Below are 24,302 nucleotides of genomic sequence, written 5' to 3' on the forward strand. Positions count from 1 at the left end.
CATCAGGCAACGAAGGAGAGTGATCCCTGGACGGGGGGGGGGGACAAACAAGGGGAGCCCTGTGACTGCTGCTTTGGGAGAGGGTCCAGGCTGCAGCGCAGGGAGGAGGAACTTGGTGGCTCTCTGAGTTGGGATGAAGCTGACAATCCAAGGCAACCAGAATGGTTAGTGTTCCCAGGACAGAGGACCAGAGAAGAAAGACCACAGAGAGAGACAACCCTTAAAATGTACAGAGGGTCCCCTTGAGTGTTCACAGGAGGATTGATTAGTGCACATGTGTGAGCAAACTACCTGGGTCACAGGGAAATATTATTTGAAAGGTATAAACTACCAAAGCTCACTCAAGAAGAACTGGGTAACTTACATGACCCTATATATCAAGCAACAAAGTTGAATATGTAGTTAGCTTTCTCCAAAAGAAAGCTGCAGGCCCAGATAGCTCTACTGGTGAATGCTGCCAAACATTTAAGAAAGAAATAATATCAACTGTAAAAACTTTCCAGAAGATTTAAAAGGAGAAAATACCTTCTCACTCATTCCATGAGGCCAGCATTTGCCCGACACCAAAACTAGACAAACACACATTACAAGAAAACTATAGATCAATATCACTCATTAACATAGATGCAAATATTCTAAACAAAATCCAACAATGCATAATGCAACTTGACCAACTGAGGTTTACCCCAAGAATGCAGAGTTATCTTAACACTAGACAATTAATCAATATAATTCACCATTTTAAACAAACAAAAAAAGAATAACTATATAATCATATGAAAATTAGCATTTGAAAGAAACCCAACATCCATTTTCTCAGAAAGCTAGGGAACATCCTCAACTTAAAACGAAAACATCTACAGCTAATGTCATACTTAACAGTGACTGACTGACTGCATTAATCCTAAGATCTGGAGCCTGGCATTGATCAAAACTTCTTTTCAACACTTTACTAACGGTTCTGGAAAGGAGGATGTAAAACTGTTCTTATTTTCAGACAATATGATAGTCTAAGTAGAAAACCCATTAGAATCTACACAGGAGTCACCAGAACCGACAAGTGAGTTTAGCAAGGTTTGAAGGAGACAAGATCAATACACAAAAATCAACAATAGGACACTAATCTGTATTATTTTGTAATGGTGGGTACATGTCATTATGTATTTGTTAAAACACATAGAATGTACAGCACAAAGAGTGAATCCTATCCAACACAAACTACAGACTTTAGTTAATGGATCAATATCGGTTCATCAATTGTAATCAACAATAATAATTCATGATGTGAATAAGATGAGAAACTGGGGGGTGGAAAAGGTATATGGGAACTTTATACTTTCTAACCAATTTTCCTGTAAAATTTGCACTGCTCTAAAAAGTTATTAATTTTTTTAAAAACTAAATTAAGTAAATTTATAATTAAATATGTTACATCAATTCTCCCCAAATTGATTTCTAGATTTAATGACATCCCAATAAAACCATAGCTGATTTTTTTTTGTAGAAATTGACAAGTGATTCTAAAATGCATGTGAAAACGCACAAGACCTAGAATAGCTGAAACAACTCTGCAAAAGAACAAAGTTGGATGACTAACACTACCTAATTTTAAACTTACTATAACACTATAATATTCAAAATAGAAACTGTTGAGAGGAATGTAGATTGGAGCACCCTTTCTATGTGTCATGTGGGAAATGACTGAAAAGTCTTCAACCCAGCAGTTCATTTCTAGCAAGTTCTACAAAAAAAATAATAATAATAACCAAAGATACACACAGTAACAAAGATATTAAAATCATCAGTATTCTTAGTGGCTAAAAACTAGAAAATATACAGATATTTAACAATAGGAGACTAGCTGAATAAATTATGGTACACCATCATATTAAAATAAAGATATAGCCTAGCCATCAAAAATAATGTATTTAGGCCCTGGCCGGTTGGCTCAGTGGTAGAGTGTCGGCCTGGCGTGCAGAAGTCCCGGGTTCGATTCCCGGCCAGGGCACACAGGAGAAGTGCCCATCTGCTTCTCCACCGCTCCCCAATTCCTTCCTCTCTGTCTCTCTCTTCCCCTCCTGCAGCCAGGGCTCCATTGGAGCAAAGTTGGCCCAGGCGCTGAGGATGGCTCCATGGCCTCTGCCTCAGGCGCTAGAATGGCTCTGTTTGCATCAAAGGGATGCCCCAGATGGGCAGAGCATCATCCCCGGGTGGGCATGCTGGGTGGATCCTGGTCGGGCGCATGCGGGAGTCTGTCTGACTGCCATCCCGTTTCCAACTTCAGAAAAATACAAAAAAAAAATCATGTATTTAATAACATGGGGAAAAGTTCAGTATCTATAGTTATATAGATTTAACAGTTTACAAAACAATAAGTTCCTACTTTGTTTAAAAATGTGTTTATGTATCAGGAAAAATATATAACAAAATATTGACAGTTCTAAGTGAAAAAATTACCAAATATTCACAAAAATCACATAGTGCTGTTGTAGTGCTTAAAAGGTTTGACATTTTTGAAGTTCTATGATTAGAAAAATATGCTTTTCGGCGCTGGCTGGTTGGCTCAGTGGATAGAGCGTCAGCCCGGCATGGGGACATCCTGGTTCGATCCCTGGTCAGGGTACATATGAGAAGCGACCATCTGCTTCTCTTCCTCTTCCTTTCTCCCCTCTCTCTCTCCCACCTCTCACAGTCAGTGGCTCGACTGGTTTGAGCTTTGGCCCCGACACTGAAGAAAATGCATAAGCTCAGTTGGTCCAAGCATCCACCTCAGACGAAGGTTGTTGGGTGGATCCCAGTTAGGGCTTATATGGGAGTCTGTCTCTCTATCTCCTTCCTCCTTTCACTTAAAAACAAATATATTTTTTTTCTCCAAATAGTCTTTTTTTTTCTATTTTCTTTTTTCCTTTTTTTTCTTCTTTTTTTTTTCTCTTTTTGTATTTTTCTGAAGCTGGAAACGGAGAGGCAGTCATACAGACTCCCGCATGCACCCAACCGGGATCCACCCGGGATGCCCACCAGGGGACAATGCTCCACCCATCCGGGGTGTCAATCTGCTGCAACCAGAGCCATTCTAGCGCCTGAGGCAGAGGCCACAGAGTCATCCTCAGTGCTGGGGCCAACCTTATTCCAATGGAGCCTCCGCTGCGGGAGGGGAGAGAGAGGCAGAGAGGAAGGAGAGGGGGAGGGGTGGAGAAGCAAATGGGTTCTTCTCCTGTGTGCCCTGGCCAGGAATCGAACCCAGGACTCCCGCATGCCAGGCCGATGCTCTACCACTGAGCAAACCAGCCAGGGCCCAAATAGTCATTTTTTGTATGAAAAAATGATGGCTGTGTCAAATGACATCTGACAAGGTCCTGTTTCAAAATATTGAAAAGGGAGAAGAGAGAACTCTCTATAAATGACTGTAAGATAGACCTTCACTTTGTATCTCCCTTTCTATCCACTTAATTGTAGGGTTTTTATTTTCATTTTGTAGTCAGTCTGTACCTGCTTGCATTTTTTACATTTTTAAGATTTTTTAAAAATTCATTCACTTTAGAGAGGGGAGAGACAGAGATAGAGAAATGGTAGTAGCAGGAAGTATCAACTCCCACATGTGCCTTGACCAGGCAAGCCCAGGGTTTCGAACTGCAACTTCAGCGTTCCAGGTCAACGCTTTATCCTCTGCACCACCACAGGTCAGGCTCATTTTTTACATTTTTAAATAAGGCCTGACCAGGCGGTTGCGCAGTGGATAGAGCATCGGACTGGGATGCGGAAGGACCCAGGTTCGAGAGCCCGAGGTCGCCAGCTTGAGCGCGGGCTCATCTGGCTTGAGCAAAAGCTCACCAGCTTGGACCCAAGGTCGCTGGCTTCAGCAAGGAGTTACTTGGTCTGCTGAAGGCCCGTGGTCAAGGCACATATGAGAAAGCAATCAATGAACAACTAAGGTGTCGCAACAAAAAACTGATGATTGATGCCTCTCATATCTCTCCATTCCTGTTTGTCGCTATCTGACTCTTTCTCTGTCCCTGTAAAAAAATAAAATAAAATAAAATTTTTTTAAATAAGATCTGTACATGCTTTCTACAGAAAATTTGAAAAATACAAAAAAGTACTCAGAAAAACATAAGCAAGTATCTATAATCACTACTAGTATGTTCTCCAGTTTCCTGGTTCTCTCAGGGACTTGCGAGTACGCTGCTCAGTCCCTAGCCTTTATCAATGGGCGGTCCTGTTAATTTGCAAACCCGGAATCATACTCCTGAGCCAACAGAACCCCATGTAAGTGTGATAAAATTATAAAATTGTTAATCCTTTTGCATATGGTGGGAGGGATATTTACTTGTTTTGATATTTTCCTTATTAATTTTCTCCTAAATGGAAAGTATTCATATAAAAAAGAAAAATCAACAGTAATTCTACCATCAACAGATTATCACTGTTAACTCCCAGGGTTTTATTCTGTGCAATAAGAAATACCTTAATAAAACTAGTATCTCACTATATACCATTTGGATTTTTTTTTAATTTTCTAATTATCATTTCTCCACCTTTTAATGATTCCATTGTATTCCTTTATATAAACATACTACGATTCATTTAGTCAACCCCCCGCCCCCATCATTGGACATTTTGATTATTTCCTTTTTTTACAAGGCGAGGTCAGTTTACTGAGATCTGAGATATGGGGACATGTAAGCAAGTCTGGTTGGGACTATTGGTTTGCAAACCTTTTTGTGTTCCACACACTAGTTATGATAGGGTTTTTTGTTTTGTTTTGTTTTGTTTGTTGTTTTCTGACGGTGAGGAGGGCAATGGATAGTGGAGGAAGGAAGCACCGAGAGATAGACGTGGAAATAACATGCTCCACCTACTTCAAGAAGAACCGAGTTTGATGCTTTGGGGAGAGATTCCCTGTAACCTCGCCCTGGGCCGTTCATCTCCAGCTCCCACTGTCCGCTGAGCTGCACTGCACCCTTGTGGCCAATTCGCGACACTGCGGCACAGGAGAGCCAGATGTAATGCTTTGGGGGAAGCCAATTGCATTCATTTCTGGACTTCCTACAACCGAATTTAAAACTGCAATTTCCCCTCCTCAGTTCACAAATAGAAAATTCATAAGCTCAATTAGATAGAATGTTTGAGATTTTGGTCTGTAATAAACACTTCTTTAGAGCCCTGAGCACTTGAATAAAAAGAAACTTACTACTGTAGGTCCCCTGTTCTTTTCTCTGCCTTTAGGCACTGTCCTGTAGCCGTAATGAACTATTTGCAAGTCTCCAAATGGGCCAGACTTCTTTCTGCTTACTGTGTGTCACACATGCTAAGCAAAACCCATACCCACCCACCCCCCTTTCTGTCTGACTTCTAAATCTCAGTTCAGACGTGGGCTCCTTTTCCTACATTGGAGTAGATTGCTGATCAGTGCTGGTACCTTCCCCTGCTCCAAAGAGTAATTCCTGTAAACTCATTTATCTCCCCTACAGAGTGCAGGGTCCTTGAACACAAACATAATGCCTCGTTTTGTCCATAATTTTTCTTGAGTTGGAGACGGTAAGTCTTAAACGGAATGTAGGGATCTAGTACGTGTAAAGGAGGAGAGCACATGAACATGGGTGGTATAGTGTATTCTCTCAACTAAGTTGCACTATACTCAATTCTGCCCATATTTGTGGGACAACTACTCTGTCCCCGTGTCCTTACTGATAGCATGGCAGGGGAAAAGAGAGCAAAGAAAAGCTGCAGGATGAGGAACTGATAACTCCTGCTTTCAACATTGCTCAATTTATTATTCTCGTACAGACAAAGCTTGAGAAGTTAAGCTCAGTTATACATATTTTTTAAAGCATTTTTTGGCTACCCTCGTGATTTTCATATTCAGCTAAGGTTAAGGATCTTTATCCCAAAGTAGTTGTATCATTGTAGGAAACACCGTCATTTGCAACCAAAACTTTTCTAACATAGAAACTTAAGAGACTTTCAAACAAGTAGCTCTATATTCTTGTCTACTTATAGAAAGAGGATACTGATGTGCTGCAATTTTTTTCTTCTTCTATGAGAAGATAAACTTTATTATTCTTAATAGAGCTTAAGTTCATTAGACATGAAAAGCCCATTTATTTGGTCTACTTTAGCCCTGTTCAATGTATTTGTTTTGGGCATGTTTTTTGTTTTTAAGTGGGAAGAGGGGAGATAGTGAGACAGACTTCCACATGCACCCCCACTGCTATCCACCTAGCAAGCCCCCATCTGGGGGGCTTGGATCAACCAAGTACCCTCAGCACTTGAAGCTGATGCTCAGGCCAGTTGAGCTATCCTCAGCACCTGGGGCTGACACTCAAATCAATCTAGTCACTGGCAGCAGGAGGGGAAGAGGGAGAGAAGGGGGAGAGGAAGGGGGAGAGAAGCAGATGGTTGGTTCTCCTGTGTGCCCTGACTGGGAATCGAACCCGAGATGTCCATATGCCAGACTGATGCTCTATCCACTGAACCAATCAGCCAGGGCAGGCAGGCGGGCAGGCATGGGTTTATAAAAGCTGCCCATACAAGTAAAATAGAGATAATAAGACTTATTCACAGAGCTTTTGAAGGTAAAATAAAATAACATGTGTGAAACCATTCTATGCTGTATAAAATGTTGGGTATTATTGCTATGAGTATCATCATCATTATCATCATCTTTCATTTTCTGTCAGCAAAGTTCCTGGACAGTTATTTATTGTTAGTAGTATTGATAGCTGTACAACTGCAAACAATAATTGAACACGTAAATGATGAAAACAGGAAATTTGACTCCTTTTAGGCTATAATCATCCCAGGGATGTTGTAAAAGATCAGTCGAAATATCATATTCAAAGGTGCTTTGAAAACAAAAGTGCTATGTGATTATAAAGTGCTGATATCTCAGCCCTGCATGTCACTGGATCTTTGATGTTGTTCCTTTGCATATATGTTTTATTTCAGAGCGTATTAGTATCTGACACTTTTCATTTAATTTTAAAACAGGAAACCCACAGGCTGTTTAATAGTGTGCAATTTTATACAATGAATGGCTTTATCTTGGTTTTCATTCTCTCCAGCCTCTGTGGAATTTCACCACCCTGACAACCCACTCCTTTAAATTCTTTCCTCCCTTAGATTCAGTGACACTACATTTTTCAACTTCTTTTTGACCTTTTCAACTACTTTTGATTCCCTCTCTCTTTTCCTCCCAGCCCCTCACTCTGGAGATGCCCCCAAGGTTCTTATTCTTTCTCTGCCTCTCTCTCCCCACTCCGTTCCTGGAGAATTCATCCATTCTCAGTTATCTTGCATCAGTCCATAATTCCATCTTCCCACTATTTATTTCAACATGTACATCCTGCCACTGTTGCACTTCCAATATCTTCAAACATTTCGCAACCTCTGCTATTCCAGTTGGCTGCCTTTCAAGTGACCCAATTCAGTGGCTGCACTGCCACTGTTCCCACGTGTCGGCCCTCCTCGCTGCTTCCCTCCCTTTCGATGCCCTTTCCAGGCTTCAAGTCCACCTCAGTGCCCTTCCGACCCATTGTTCCTCCGCTCTCCAAGCCCACCGCACCAGCCCTGACCCTCGTCATCCCCCCATGTGGCCTCAGAGCTGGTCTCCTCAGGCCTGCACTCTCCCTAGTCTTGTCTGTCCTGTGGACTGCAGCAAAATCCATCTCCTAAAGTAGTGCAGTTATGGCTCTTGGTTGACTGTCATTCCCTCGCTCGGGGGAGTTGCTTCAGTGTGAATGTGCGATAGCAACTTCACACTTCTTGCTTGACTTCATAGTATGCATTATTCATCCCATCTTAATTCCAACTATTTCACATTTACTCAAGCCAGTCTTGTTTTTCCTTTTATAAACTTGCACTGCACTGATAATTAAGACCAAACCATTTAGCAATCATTAATTCTCCACTATCAATACAATTTGTCTCCCTAACCAGATTAGAATATCCTGAGAGCCCAAAACTATTAACTGGCTGCTATCGAAGTCTTCTGATCTACTCCTTACTGAAACACCCTTTTACCAAAAATACTGCCTCTGAACCCACTAAAGTTAAAAAGAAAAACTGATATTTCTCTTTATATATCACCATAGTTGCCTTCTTATTTAAAGATCCATAACATTATTTACATTCCTCATAGCACCTAGCACCATGCTGAGTACCAATGACCCTTCGTTAAATATTTCTTAATACACACAGGCCTGCACAGCCTCTGACTATGATTCACTCCTTGACCTGGAAGTCCAGTGCCAGATGGCATCTTACTGTCTTGATGTTAAAAGTCTTTCTCTGGAGCTATAAGAATCTAACCTGTCACAGAGTGAGTCTTTTGAAACTCAAATGATAGGGCCCCAAATATTTATTTTTGCTACAAAAAAAAGTGAGAAGGCAAAGCAATGTTAACAGCAGTTGCTAACATGACTAAATAAAATTTAAAAAAATAAACAAACTGTGGACTTGCAATGAAAGACTGCCTCTCAACTGCTGCAATGTGAAAGGAAGAAAGAGAGAGAGAAAGAAAGAAAGGGAGAAAGGGAGAATGAGAGAAAGAGAGAAAAAGAGAAAGAGGTGATGGCAAACTTCAAGAGACCTTTACCAGTCTAGTCTTCTGACGTTTCTGATTTTATTTCTTTCTTTTTTCTCCCCAACAGGAATGACTAAATGATCACCTGGTAGCCTGAAAGAATTAATGGACTTCCTTTCAATTCCTAACTCAAAGCAAGGGAGTTATTCTGAGCTCTTGGTAGAATCTAGCACATTGTGTTGATGCAGGAAGGAGTCTCAGAAATGGGGTCTTCAAGGCTGTATAATTCTGCATGTATTTGAATAATTAAAACTTATGTACCCCCTCCCCCAGTCATCCTTTCATTCCTAGCACACTGCAGACATTAATGACATGAAGCAATAGTGCACTCGCACACTTTCTGAAACAATTGCGCTAATTGTGAACTTGCCAACTCCTAACAAAAATGCTAGTGTGCATTGCTGTGCAGTTGTGCCCAGTTCTATGAAGAGATAGCAACACTTTTGTCTCCAGTAGCCAAGACTCACAGATGGGTCACTCGGCTGAGGGAGAACTGGGCTGTGCTCTTGGCAGATGGATTGGAAAGTTGGCTGACTTGTTTAGAAACCTGACATCCTGATCATCTCCAGCCTCCACAGACGGACTCAGCCCACCTCACCACTTCCTCTGCCCACCAGCATTTTCCTTGGAAAAGTTATTTTTTACTATGTACCTCACTTTTGCTCTGTTTCTCTGATGACTGTACATCTGCATGTTATATAATATACATAAAGATCTTTTTGTGTATTTGTTATATATATATATTGATATATATATTCTGTGTGTGTGTGTGTGTGTGTATATATATATATATATACACACACAGAGAGAGAGAGAGAAGAAATCATTCATTTATTGTTGCACTTAGTTGTGCCTTCATTGGTTGTCTCTTATATATTCCCTGACCAGGGATCGAACCCACAACCTTGTCATTTTGGGATGACACTCTGACAGCCTGAGCTAACCAGCCAGGGCCTCAATCTCAGTACTCTTAACATCATTTTGGATTTGAAGATTCTTTGCTGTGAGGGACTGAACTGTCATGACAACCAAAACCATCTCCAGACATTGCCACATGTTCCCTGGTGGAGGAAATTGTCCTTGGTAAAGAAGTACTGATATAGAGTAATGCTGAGTGAATTATCTGAATTAAGGTCTTGATGGACTGTCCATACACAGGCACAATCTACTACTAAGTAGAACCATATAAAATTCATTAGAATTGAAATATTTCCATCTGTGAATCATTTTCATTTCAAGAAATATAGGCCTGACCTGTGGTGGCGCAATGGATAAAGCGTCGACCTGGAAATGCTGAGGTCGTCAGTTCGAAACCCTGGACTTGCCTGGTCAAGGCACATATGGGAGTTGATGCTTCCAGTTCCTCCCCCCCTTCTCTCTCTCTGTCTCTCCTCTCTCTCTCTCTCTCTCCCTCTCCTCTCTAAAATGAATAAATAAAAAGAAATTTTAAAGAAATATAAACTATAACATAATTAGAGTATTCAAAAATTGAATAAACCCTTGAATTTTGTTGCAATTTGTCCTTCTTAATCAAGTATATTTGATATACTAGGCTTTTATTCAAAACACCTGAGTAAGGAGGAAAAATATTTCCGTAGGTTGCCCATCTCTCCTATTCTGCCCTGCTAGAAGTTTGTACCGTATACCCAGATCGGTTCTAAATGCTTAAGGACATTTTTTAATGAAGTCGTTCATGCAATGTAGTATCTTGTACATAATTGTTAGTTTTCAATAACTTTGAATAATTATTATTCTTATTTAATTCTCATAACAATCCTTTGCAACAAAATTATTATTCCTGTTTTACAGATGAGGCTCAGAGAAGTTCAAGAACTTGCACAAGGTCATACAATCAGAACAAGTCAGAGCTGCCTAGATCTTTCTGTCCTCAAATCTTATATTTTAATCACTTTTTTAAAATTCCATAATAGGGGGGGAAACCAGGAGAGAAATAAAATATCTAAAATCCAAGAGTGATTGCTTTGTCTAATAGGTCCATGATCAGGTTTTTTTTTTCAGAGATAGTTTCTATCGACTTTTTCCTCCTTTACATGGGCCATACTTTCCCATTTCTTTGTAATGGCTTGTGACTTTTTGTTGCTAAAAATTGGTTGTTTGAATCTAAAAATGTGTTCACTATAGAAATCAGATTCTCCTCCATCCTTGGGGTTTGCTGGGTTTTGTTTTTTTCTTTTCTTATTTTTCCTTTTTTTTTTTTTTTTAAATTGTTGTAGGCTATCTCTGTGCCAAGGATCAGTCTGGGGTGTAAACTTCAAAGCCTTCTCAGGTACCTTCTGAATCTACACCTTTCCCTGGGCATGTGTGGTGACTTTCTAATTCCCCTCATACAAGCAGTTGCTTTTGAATGTCCTCATCTTTAATGTCTGGTTCCTAAAAGGAAAAGAAGAGAACATTTAAGGAGGGAAGGTGAACAGTCTCGAAATCCCCTAGAAGTCACTTCCGTTGGAAGGAGAGAAACTTGCACTTAAGCAGGCAGGCGTGGCAACGGTCGCCTGCCTGTTTCTCTGCACCTCTGAGGTCAGAAGCAGCACCAGTGACCAGAGCGCAGATTCCTGGTATTTGGAGGACAAGGTCTTTTTTGCCCACCCTGGCTCCTTCCAGCTGTGTGAAAACTGCTCCAACAACACATGCCCAGCTGCCTGCCCTGGCACTGAAGGTGGGGGAATTGGGAGCTGCTGGTGTGCCAGGAGCTGAAATTGACCATGATTTACCAGGTAAGTCTTCCCCCCTATAAGTTGCAAGCCTTCAACAGGCTCCTGAATTCCAAAATCAGGCAGGCTCTACCAGTGCAAATGTCTAGCTGGGAAGACATATTCCCGGTGCTTCCTACTCTGTCGTCTTCCCAGAATCCTTTGTTGGTGCTGGCTTTTCTTTTTTCCTATCCCAGGATCTATCCAATAGCTCAGGCTGTGTGCATCTGTCTCGGCGGAGGTCTGCCTTAGAACTGTAAGCAATGATAATGACAGCACCTGGTGCAATGAAAGGGCAACGTGTGAAGTACAAGTTACCATGTAAAAACCTCAGAAACGATCTCAGCATTTGACGCGTAATTATAGAGTAAAAAAACATCAAAACTTCAGGTAGGCCTGTCAAAAAGATCTACCTCACCTCTTACCCAGGGCCGGGCTGACAGTTCTCCGTGCTCCTGGTAATTAGCCCTGCCCTAACAGACAGCAAGTCACCACACATCCTCTGGAATAGGGTGTGCTGCCTCAGCCGGACAAAAACCCTGCACAGCCTCCCACAACCTCTGCTTCCATCTTTGTCTTCCGCTCGCCCCTGTGGTTCCTGATCTGCTTCTGAAGGAGTGGTTCTCAGCTTCCCCTCTTTGCTCTGCATGGTCCAATTTCTACATGCTTGCTGATGTCGTGCCTTCTGCAGGGCCTCTTAACCCTGAAGGCCAAATCAGACGCGTTTTTATAAGTCCTGCCGGAAAGCGGCTTACCAATACTCGCACCCCTCACCCTCTCTGGTGGTGCCTCTGACCCCCCTTGCCAGTGTCTGCCTGCTAATGTACCTCTTGTGAAGGCATCCTCTCCTCCTCAACTGTGTACTCCCTCGGGCTAGAGACGGTAGCTTTCTGTTATCCACACTACCTTAAAGAGTATGGCAAAATTTCTGTGGAAAAAAATGAATGAACAAAGGAATGTGTTTGGGGACTCAAGGCCATTATCTGGACTAATGCTACTAACCTATTTCCTTCTGGCTCTTTCCAAACATGCTTCCTGCAGGTTATTCTTTTTTTTTTCAATGACAGTTTACATTTGATATTAGTTTGTATTAGTTTCAGGTGTACAGCACGGTGGTTAGACAGTCATATACTTTAAGCAGTGATATCCCCAATATTTCCAGTAACCACCTGTCACCTTCCATAGTTACTACAATATTATTGACTAAATTTGCCATGCTGCATCCAGGTCATCCTTGCCACTGTTCCTTAGGTACATTGTGAACTTGAAGTCTTTGTTCATATTAACTCTCCACTGTACCCTTTCATTTATTTATTTATCCTTCCATTCACTTATTTGCTCATCCTATCACTCATTTATCAACAGAGCATCTGCTGAGTGGCAGTCGCTGTGCAGAGGCACTGAGAACACGGAAATGTCAAAGCCTGGCTCCTTGTCTCCCTTATGGTAGGGGAGACAGATGTGTGAATTGAGCATTGAGATGTGTGAATGGTAGTCCATAAGAGAAGTATGTACACAATAAATGTGGGGACAGAGGTGGAAGACAATGGTTAACTTTACCTGGAAGGTAGGGGCTGTGTTCAGGGAAATCTCACGGAGGATATGTGCCTTCAAAACCAAGCACCAGTCCTTGCTGGTTTGCTCAATGGTAGAGCGTCAGCCCTGTGTGTGGAGGTCTCAGGTTTGATTCCCCACCAGGGCACACAGGAGAAGCACCCATCTGCTCCTCCACCCTTTCCCCTCTCCTTTCTCTCTATCTCTCTCTCTTCCCCTCCCTCAGCCAAGGCTCCATTGGAGCAAAGTTGTCCCGGACACTGAGAACAGCTCCATGGCCTCTGCCTCAGGCACTAGAATGGCTCCAGTTGCAGTGGAGCAAGACCCCAGATGGGCAGAGCATTGCCCCCTGGTGGATCTGGGTCAGGCGCATGCAGGAGTCTGCCTCTCTGCCTCCCTGCTTCTCACTTCTGAAAAATTAAAAACAAAACAAACAAACAAAAAAACAACCCAAAAACAACAAGCACCATGCAGCAGGTTGTTGTTAAGGGTGGACTCACAGCCAAGGGCAGTCCTGGGTGGAACACTTCCAGGCCTTGTGAGGGCCTCTCCCAGACTGGATTTTGGGTCTCTCCTCAAAATGGTATTAGAAACCCAAGACTCACTCAGACTCTCTTTTTTGGCCCTCAGACTGGTCAATAAACTATTTACTTGGATAAGGGAAATCTCCAATTCTGCTCTACATAAATCATACACATGGCCTGCAAGTTGTTGGGTCCCTTTAAAGTACCTCTGTCCAGTGTCAGCTGATCTGATTTTATTTTATTAGTCAAATGCTCAGAGTTCAAGGGGTGACTTCCTGGCACACCTTCACTAACTGCTTCACATGAAAGGTTCTTCCTTCTGCTCTAGGCTGTAAGCTCCTGAAGGAGGGACCTGTTTTCTCCTGAGCTTTCCTCACAACACCAGCTGTGCTAGGCCAGAGTGAGGGGCCAGTGTCATTTAAAAAAAATGAACTCTCTTCTCTCCCTAAAGACAGTTCTCCGTTTCCATCTCCAGCTCCTTACCCACTGCTCCCTAATTTTCCAGCTCTCATAGTAGTAAGATGCCCTCTGGCCCCAAGGAAATTCTCTAGGATATGCAAATACTGTCTGCAGCCCTAGAGCCCTCTCTTAGGGGGAGGATATTTGAATGAATGTAGAACAGGATTAGATAGAGGTTAGAGCTACCTGACCCTCAGCCTTTTTGCCTCACTGAGATTTTACGATTCTGTTGTAAAGATACTGCATTGAAGGTTCAAAATGATTGGTTGCCACCGTTTCTTGTTCTCCTGATTTTTTTTTCAGGTGCTTTTATTGCAGGGGGTTGGGGGAAGATTTTCAAAATAAACATACCTTTACACTGAGATTAGAAAATTGCTAGTTGATAAAGCATGTTTATTGTGTTAGTCATTAAAAAAGTCACACAGTAATCTTTGAATCACACAGTAATGAATTAAACAAGTTCAAGGCTATTGAGAGGAACTAGTGTGTGTAACAATGAACATGAGTACTTGCAAAACTGTTTTTGTGAATATCATTATTATTTATAGCCGTCCTAAATGTGAGAGTTTCCAGATTCAATGTACAAGATAAAGAACTCCAGAGGTCTTGCGTTTCCCTGCCAATGTAAGATACCAGGAACAAGCAGAGGTCATTTTTTCTCTTTCCCAATTCATCCTAGAGTCTGAGGGGAGTGGAAGAGCTCATGGGGCTAGTCTGATGGATGTCTGCCTGGGCATTTCCTGCCCACCGGTGCCCCAAGCCTGCCATCCAAGCAAGTGTGCTGTGGTGCTACACACACGCAGTTCACCTCCCGGAAATACAAAAACAAGGTGGACTAGTGTTATCAACATGACCTGGGAACACACCTTCCCACGCATGTGATTTGTCTCAATATGTCTGTTTGGCTTTGAGAGATTTTATAAAATAGAATACAGACACATAGAACAGGAGTATGAAATCTGAGAGAGGAGGGTGATTGAAAAGAGAATGCCAGATGCTTGAATTATCTGCTTTGTTCCAGGAGAAATTTGCTATGCTTATGAATTTATTATGAAATAACATTAGATTAAGCAAGATACTAAATGTGAAATATCAAGGCCACTGCCTAGGACATAGTAGGCACTCAATAAATGTCATACTTCCCTTCTAGCCTCTTTCTATCATTATAGTCATCAAAGTTTATTGCCAAACTTTGAAGAAAAGATCTCAAATGAAATGGCGCCAGGGAAAGAGACACATTAGGATCAAGTAAAGATTTGTTTAAGACAACTGCACATCCACCCTTCAGTCAGTGCCTGAGGCACCTGGTCTTTGCTTCTGCACTATTCCGAATGAATGGTCTTTAAGGCAAATTAGCCCTGACATTGCATCTAGTCCTGGAATTAGGTATTAGGCCAATTAACCAACAGATACTCAGAAACACAGCCTTGATGGGGGAATGGGTGACATCAGAAATGATCTGAGCCTTCTGATGTGATTTCAAATCAGGATCAGTTATGAAGTTGCCCTAGGAACTCCAGCACAAAGCAAACCCCATAAAATAAAATTCTGACTTCAGGGCAATGAAAGGGACCTTTTCCCTTTAAACCATCATCTTTGAGCATCATCACAGTAGGAAAATAAATCGTAATTCAATCTTCAGCATGTATCAAAATGCCTGAAACACTGTAATCACTCAACATTTATTAGACAAATAAATCTTGGTGTTTTAGAATGTTTGACAGCTGGTAGCAGGTAGAAATGATGGATTGAACAAATGCATCTAATCTGACTCCCTCCAGAACCTTACCACAAAAACTCATCAGGGTGGGGACAGAGGGACAAAAAGCAATCACAACAGAATTTTGGAAGCCAGACAGCAGTGATAAAGGACTTGGCAGAGCTGAGAAAACCAAGTGTTAAGAGAGTGGCATTGCAAAATCTCCTAGGAGAGAGTGAAGATGCTAGAGGGTTGAAATAAGGGAGTTGGTGCAACTCTTCTGATATCTGCCCTTCTTCTTTGCCTGGGTAATGCTTGCTTGCTTTGAGACTCAGTTCAGGAGTAATTTCCCCCAGTAAGACCTCCATGCCTGACCACCTCTTCTCCCTAGACCACGTTCAATGTGCTTCCTCTGGGCATGCCTGTGCACATCACATTGTATTGAAAATTATCTCTTCATCTCTCTGTGTCTTTCATTAGATTTAAAAGCCTTAGATGGCCTGACCTGTGGTGGCGCAGTGGATAAAGTGTCAACCTGGAAATGCTGAGGTCACCGGTTCGAAACCCTGGGCTTGCCTGGTCAAGGCACATATGGGAGTTGATGCTTCCAGCTCCTCCCCCCTGTCTCTCTCTTCTCTCTCTCTCTCTCTCTCTCTCTCTCTCTCTCTCCCTCTCCTCTCTAAAATGAATAAATAAAATAAAAATTAAAAAAAACTTAAAAAAATAAAATAAGTTAAAAAAAAAGCCTTAGAGAAGGACAAGGTCTTCCATCTATGCAACTGCAGTGCCTAGCCCTGTGCCCCATACAGAGTAGGCATTCAATTAATATTTACTAGATGTAATTCATATAAAGCTTATATTATAGATTGAAAAAAATATTATGTTCAAATTATTTTTGCTTTTCCTTTTAAAAATAATTAATTGGCTTAGTTTTATGAGCAGTTTAAGATTTACAGGAAAATGGAGCAGAAAGTGCAGAGTTTCATATGCCCCCCACCCAGCTTCTCCTATAATTAATAGCTTGCATGACTGTGACACATTTGATACAATTGATGAGCCAATATTGATAGATTGCTATTAGCTAAAGTCCACAGTTTACATTAGAGTTTTGACAAATGTATGATATTGTGCATTCCCTGGGCTTTGACAAATAGTTGTATTTGTACCATACGTAAGAATTTCAGTACCCTAAAAATTCACAGTATCCCATCTATTCATCCTCTCTCCCTCCCTCTAACTCCTTGAAACTGCTGATCTTTTAACGGTCTCTATAATTTTGCCTTTTCCAGAATATCATAGAGTCAGAATTACGAGACTGGCTTCTTTCACTTAGCAATATGCATTTAAGTTTCCTCCCTGTCTTCTGTGGTAGCCAGCTATTTTTAATCTTCAAAATAACTCTGTAAGTGTTATTTTTAGTAGGTGAACACCTGAGACTTGGAATGGGAAGGTCATTGTGCAAAAAGAGCTGAAATAGCAACAGTGCTGTTGGTCAAATAAGTTTTTAAATATGATACATGTTTGCTCACTTATAGTTGCATTGGGTGTGGGGGACAGGCTGTAAGCAGGCAGGGTGGTTATAGCATAAGGCTTAGTTTTAAGACTAAGCTTTTCCCTACAGCCTTGACTGATTGCATGATGTGGGGTGGTGCACTCTCATGAGAAATCTCATTATGCCTCAGATAAGTGACTTTGTATCAGAGACTTCCTTGTTTGTATATTGGATTAAAGGTTTTGATTTCTACACTATAAAGTGGGGCAGACCGGGAGCTTACTCTCTCGGTTCCTGAAATTAGCATTAGAGGAGAGCAGAGAGGAGAGCAGAGTAAGGCCACGTGGAGTGGAGGAGAAACAGCCAAGATGGCGGAGTGCTGAGGGAGAAGCCAGTTTGTGCAGTGTTTGTGTAGAGAGAAGGAGATGGGGAGCAGAGGTGAATGAGACTGGTGAGGTAGAAACCTTTGATTCTAGGAATACTCAGACAAGTCAGTAGCTTTGGGAGCCCTGAATGGAAAGGGAAGTTTTCCCACTGTGTGTATTTCTTGTCTGCCGGGTGCAAGCTAGGATTAAAGCTAATGGCCCACCAGTTCTTGGCTCCATTATTTTATTATTGTCTGTTCAAATCAAATGTGAACCTGTACAGGCCAGGCAGCTGTGATGGTGGCCATGGCTACTGGCTTTACAAGTGCCATATGACCAAGCCATTAAATGAACAATCATGCGGCCCCTACTTTGTGTCTGGCACAGGCCTTGCTTGATTCCAAGAGCAAGAAGAAGATAATTTCTTAGTCCTTGAAGACTTAACAATTTAGTGTCTGAGACAGATATATCAAAACACACACAAACATCATCTCACAATACAGAAAGGGCCCCTAAAAGCGTGGGTCTCCTGCTGATATAAGAATTAATTCAGATAGTGGAGGCACTAGGCACAGTAATGCCACATAGTAAGTGCCCATTAAATGTTAACTATTGTTATTTCACTTAGTCCTCACAACAGCCCTAACCATTAGATAGTGCTATCTCTTACTTTTCAGATCAGTAAACAGTTCAGAACAGTTAATTAACTCAAAAATCACAGAATGAAGACGTGAACCTGGGTTTGCCCCAAGCCCATGTTATCTCTACATTCTTGCTGTCTCAGTGATCTTGGCAGAGGTAATATCATGCCCAAGGTGGAGACATTAAAGAGAAGAGTGTGTTGGGGACAGTGACAAGTTGAGTGTGACTGGAGCATGGAGGGTTAAGATGGGGGAGTTAAGCATGGAGCAGCAGAGGCTGGTCACAGTCAGGCTACACGGGCCTTCAACTACTCAAGTTTATAAAATGTGTCAGTCCTGCTGATTTGTTCATGATATTTAGGCCTAAGAACTGCTGAAGCTGAGCATTCCCTTTGGAGTGCACAAAATAAGTTCTGTGTAAGACATTTTCGGTCTTGCTAAGGTCAATGTGGTGGGTTTGTTGCTGAGGAAGAGTTCTGACCATTGCTATGGAGACGCTACACAAACAAAGATAAGCAAAAATGTTTGTCTTCCGAAAGTGAAATCAGAGGGAAGCACAGTATATCAAGATTTCATACTTAACAAGTTTTGTAAATAAACACCAATTTGAAGAGAAACTTCAGGGAATGAAATTGAAGTTGACCAAGTCCAAGTCTTAACAGAAAAGCCATCTACCTTCTCCCCTAGATGGCTGGAATGCTTATACGTGGAGGCATTCCTTCCATCATTCTGTGGCTTCTTTATGCGAGAAACAGAAATAAGTGGAACATTTACCTTTGCTCTCTATTATACCCTTGAAAGCATCATACGCTTCAAACTGAGAGAGCTGAATGCTATTGGCACTCTTCCTAGGAGAAATAAAAATTAATTTCGGCCTAATTATTTTTAATAATATACTTGGCATTGATTTTAATATAATAGGAAAAACATTAGCATTGAGTTTCAATTAAGAACACGTCACAAACATTACAATACCTATTAACCTGACATATTTTTAAAGTATAACTTGAATGAAAGCAAACCAACAGAAGTCAGTTCAATATTTTATTTCCTTGTTTCCCCTTTTAAAAATTTACCTGTTTTCTGCCATTATTTAATTTACTTATTTAACAAAACTGGTTATGGAGGCGCTACTGTGTGCCCAGCATGGCAGGCACAATCAAGGCAGATACAGTCCCTGTTCTGGAGTAGTTTGCAGTCTAATAATACCAGAAAATAAAAAGCAACTGTATCAAAGGGTTAAAGTTAGGCATTTTTATTACTATGTTGCAAGAGGATTAGACTTGTCAGTGCATACAGCAGTGCTTTTCAAACTCCCTGCATTTGAATCACCTGAGGATCTTGTTAAAATGCAGATTCTGATTCAGCAGGTCAGGGTGGAGCTGATATTCTACAATATATTTAATCAAGTGCAAGTAATGTTGATGCCATCAGTCCATGGACCACACTTTGTATTAAGATGAAAGGTTGTAAGGTATAATATTAAGATGTAAGAGAGTAATATTGAAATTTTTTTCTTTTCTTGAGACATAGAGCCCTTGGTGGTAATGTGGTAGACAGTTAGACACAAGCAGAGCAAGGACTATAGGCCAGGTAAGGAGGTCACCAGGGCGGAAAACCCTGGATGCCTAGCAATGGGCAAAACTGCGAAACAAGGACCTTGCCTCCAGGGTGGCCTTTCTCCCATAGCTGGTCATGTGGTTTAAGCTCCTTGGCCTTTTATATCACAGGTTGTGTGGTTCAGACCATCCCCTGACCTTTCCTCTCCTAGCACATCGCTAATCCTGTGGTTTTAGACCCCCTTAGAGGAGAAACAAGGGGCAGGAGAATAGCCTCATACAAGCCCCCATACAAGTCCTTGCATGACCACTCCCTTAAGATTTAAGCCCTAGAGATAAGATGTGTTTCAGCTCCAGGCCCAGCAAAGTAGCAAAAGCAGATGAAGGGAAGCCACAGCTGACCTCAGGAGCAGGGCAGTACTAATGACCCCTTGCCCTGGCGCTGACCAATCATTGGAGACCAGGACCCTGAAGGGTACATCTGGAGAGCTGATGAATATTCTACTGAGATCCTCCCCTGGGACCACCCCTAAGATTTCCACCCTTAAAAGGCCTTGGGATGGAGGAGCATTCTCCCTTCCAGGGAGTGCCCCTGAGCCCTCCCCCCCCTTCTCCTCTGCTTCCCCCAGGCACATTTTCCTTGCCCCTCTCTTTTTGCTAAGCTCTAAGGGACTCCATGAGACTTGCAACCAGGAGAGCAAAGGTCAGCAGAAGCTGGTCCCAGGCTAACCCCCTGAACCTGTCTCCAAGGTCCCCTTTCCTCTAACTTTCTTCCTGCATGGCCAATAAATTCTTCCTTTAGTCGCTGCACTTTGTCTCTTGATTGAATTCTTTCACTCAAGAAAAATGGAGGTCTCTTAGCTCCCCTGGTGGCAGTAATATACGGGTGAATGAGATACATTTATAGACAATTACAATACGAGACAAATATGAAACATTCACAAGGAAAAGTAGAAAGTGTCACGAGAGGAGGGCGAAATAGAGAAGAAACGGCATGCATATTGGGGAGTGGAGTTCCGATGCTTCCTAAGCAAGTGGAGTGTCTAACTGGGCCTAGAAGCTGTGGAGGACTCTGCCCCGGGAGCAGGGGAGGATGGCGCGCCAGGGGAAGCGTTGGTACTGGTATTTCACGGGGTCCGCTCGGGGCCCTTTTCAAGGGTCGGGGCTCAGGGACCGGCTCATGGGTCCTGCAAAGCAGCTCTTCCGTGCAGGGAACAGGAACGACAAGGCTGGAAAGGAGGCTCACAGGAAAGCCTTGCCTGATGAAAGACCACCCATGGCAAAGCCAACCCCAGTATTCCTAAGATTACAGGCTGCCACGAGCCAAAGAACCAGCTGAAGTTAGGGGAAAGGCCAGAAACAGACACTTCCTGAGCCTTCCAAAGGAGGAGGATCCTCCCAACCTACTAATCATGGACTTCATGCTTCCAGAACCGCGAGACAATAAATCACCGTTGTTTAAGCCACTCTTTGGTACCATTTGGTGACAGCTCCAAAAAAATATATACTATATTCACTCATTTTAATTTTTCCCACTTCCTTGTGAAGCAGCTATTATTCTTCTCCCTATTTTACAGATGAGGAAACTAAGGCACACAGCAGTCAAGGAAGCCAAAGAGAGAAATGAAGTGAAAGGGATATAGACAGGCTGAACGAAGAGAAGAGGAAAAGGGAAAATTTTTGAGAAGTTAAGATGTGAACAGGAAGAAAGAGAAAGAAGTGACAAAAAAGAGGGATTAAAATTTGACCTGCCCTGGCCAGAGAGCATTAGACGCTCGAGGCCCCTGTATAAAAACCATCAGCATTTTTCTTTTCCAGGTGTGTCAAGAGTTAAAATAAAAATGTCCTTCTGTCAGGAAATAAACTCTCATTTTTGACACTTTCATTTATTGTATTATATGTTGAACCTGAAGCTACAGCTCCTGAGAGCCCTAGTCTGGATTTTGCAATATAGGTTTTATTTTTATTTGAAGAGAGGGACTAATAATAATCACTTGTTCCATGAATGTGACATTGAGAGCTCTGGGTTTGTTTTGATGAATGAAATGGTACTTATTTTAAAAAGCTATTATATACTACACTTCTCACCCCTCATTTCACATATATATTTTTTTCCTGATGAAGGAAGACATCACTACAGTGCAAGGTTAGAGGCAATACTCTGTGAAGATGGGGCTTAATCCTCCAGAATGCAGTAGATACATTATATGAGAGACCTTTCTTTTTATGGTGCTGCGTCTCCAGTCAGAAGAATATATGGATCTGGACACAAAGGGGTGGAAGCAAAAGCAGCCCCACTTCCCATCACGAGTTAGGCTTCCTGGGCTCTCCAGGGTTAGAGGTTCTGCTTGTCAGTAGGCATGCTCTCACTGAAGGACACAGCAAGGGCGCAGTTGAATGACAAACCCTGGCTGCCACCTAAACACTTTGAGCTCCTTGAAGCCAGGGACCAGCAGGTGAGAAGAGTGACCATCTTGGCATGGATAACTAACTCTGATCAACATCGGGAGGGAAGGCTGATTTTACACAATGGGAATGGGGAGGCATATATACGTGCAGAACTCAGATGACCCATTCGAGTGCTTCTCGGGTCTTGGTTCTCCTTTGATCAATTGCAACTGTGAACAGACAAGTGGAGCAACCCCAGCCCAAGGAGGAGATGATTATTAGGGGCTAAGATACCTTTATAATGAAAGTTTGGGTCATGCTACCAGGTAAGCCACCAAGACCAGCAGAGGTGGTAGCTGAGGGCCAGAGGAATTTAGAATGAGTAGTGAAGAAAGGAGGCTATGAATACTAGTTAGGGCTCTGAGACCAATTGCAGTGATGATGTTACCCTGAGCTACCCCCTGGAAATGTATGGAGAAGTAGATTTGCATAATGCAAGAATTGGACTGTGGCTGACACAGAGATGTGCCACACCCTTTAAGAAAACTCTTGCCGCTCAGGAATAAAAAGAATGGCTAGCTGACAGCCTCTGGTTATTATTTCCCTAGGTGTCTGTCCCAGCTTTTATTTATTTTTTTGTTTTGTTTGTTTGTTTTTTGTATTTTTTCTGAAGTTGGAAACAAGGAAGCAGTCAGATAGGCTCCTGCATGACGCGCCCGACCAGGATCCACCCGGTATGCCCATCAGGGGCGATGCTCTGCCCATCTGGGGCATTGCTCTGTTGCAACCAGAGCCATTCTAGCGCTTGAGGCAGAGGCCACAGAGCCATCCTCAGCGCCCGGGCCAACCTTGCTTCAATGGAGCCCTGGCTGCGGGAGGGGAAGAGAGAGACAGAGAGGAAGGAGAGAGGGAGGGGTGGAGAAGCAGATGGGCGCTTCTTCTGTGTGCCTGGTCGGGAATCAAACCCAGGACTCCTGCACACCAGGCTGACGCTCTATCACTGAGCCAACTGGCCAGGGCTCTGCCCCAGCTTTTAAGCAGCATTAGCCAATGACTGAGCCTAGCCACAAACACCACTGGACTAGCAAGGCTTTGTCAGGTCTGCATAGTGGTATGAACAATACCTGGTGACCAATATTTGTCTCTCTTGTTCCTCTCATAGCTGTTATTTTCTAACACATTTTTTGTACCTTTAACTCTACTTCAGTAACTGATAACCAGGGATCCCAAGCCAGCACGTGCTGCATAACAAACAACCACAAAATTTCAGTGACATAAAACATTAAGCATTTCATACTGCTTATGAGTCTACAGGCCGGCTGGACAGCAGTTTTTTTTTTTAATTTTTTTATTTATTCACTTTTAGGAGAGAGGAGAGAGAGAAGGGGGGGGGGGAAGAAGCAGGAAGCATCAACTCCCATATGTGCCTTGACCAGGCAAGCCTGGGGTTTTGAACCGGCGACCTCAGCGTTCCAGGTCAACACTTTATCCACTGTGCCACCACAGGTCAGGCTGGACAACAGTTTTGTTCTCAGTCAGATCACTTATATGTCTGTGGTCAGCTGATGTTCAGATAAGCAGCTCTGTTGAGCTGATCTTTACTGGGCTCTTTGCATGTTTGAGGGTTGACTGGTGATGGACTTGTCTAGGTGGCCTCAACTTGGAAAACTGGTCTTTCCTTCACATACTTCTCATTCTCTCATATTGGCTTGTTTGCATGGTGGTAGAAGGCCTCCAAGAGAACAAGCAAGGCCTCCTGAGGTCTTGACTTGGAATTCACACACTGTCGGTTCTGCCATACCCTACTTATTGGTCAAAGAAAATCTCAAAGCTAGTCCAACTTCATGGGGTAGGAAACCACCTTTTGTTGGAGGAGATGCAAAGTCACATTACAAAGCATATATGTAGAGAAAGAGATAACAGGGACATTTCTGCAAGCCATCTACTGCTGGGAGGACTCCCCTAGAGTGAAGTACATGAAACAAACAGAAACTGTGCTATCTCAGTCTACAACATTTTCTTTTTTGCTTTTACTTTTCAAGAAAGTAATGAAAATTTAAAAGCACATTAAAATACGAATCATAATATAACAATCACTCATGGATCAACATCCTACTTTAATAATTCTCAAAATTCTGTCATATTCAGTTCAGATAGTTTAAGGGACAAAACTTTAAAGAAACTGTACTTTTAAATTCCACTATATAGTCCTATCCATCCTTGTTTTTTCTTTTATGAAGTCTTCAGCTGGAAATTTTAAATTCCAAATAGTTACTTTTTAAGTCGAAGAACTTACAACTCATGCCTTCTGGTGATTCAGCAGAAA

At 42.3% G+C, this 24,302-nt stretch overlaps 1 protein-coding gene across 3 annotated transcripts in view; it reads left to right on the forward strand.

The window, feature by feature from the left end:
* Positions 1 to 11,193: 11,193 nt before the first annotated feature.
* SH3D19 (SH3 domain containing 19) overlaps positions 11,194 to 24,302 on the forward strand; it is a 191,305-nt gene continuing 178,196 nt past the window's right edge. Inside the window, exon 1 of one of the 3 annotated variants that reach the window (XM_066280934.1) lies at positions 11,194 to 11,319. Coding sequence is in view for 1 of the 3 variants with exons in the window: in XM_066280902.1 (XP_066136999.1) it covers positions 11,308 to 11,319 (12 nt within the window). In the remaining 2 variants the exon portion in view is untranslated. The remainder of the gene's footprint in view (positions 11,320 to 24,302) is intronic. The other 2 variants (XM_066280902.1, XM_066280917.1) reach the window with 2 other exon arrangements.

The sequence above is a fragment of the Saccopteryx bilineata genome, chromosome 1 (assembly GCF_036850765.1).
Source record: "Saccopteryx bilineata isolate mSacBil1 chromosome 1, mSacBil1_pri_phased_curated, whole genome shotgun sequence".
NCBI classification, from domain to species: domain Eukaryota; kingdom Metazoa; phylum Chordata; class Mammalia; order Chiroptera; family Emballonuridae; genus Saccopteryx; species Saccopteryx bilineata.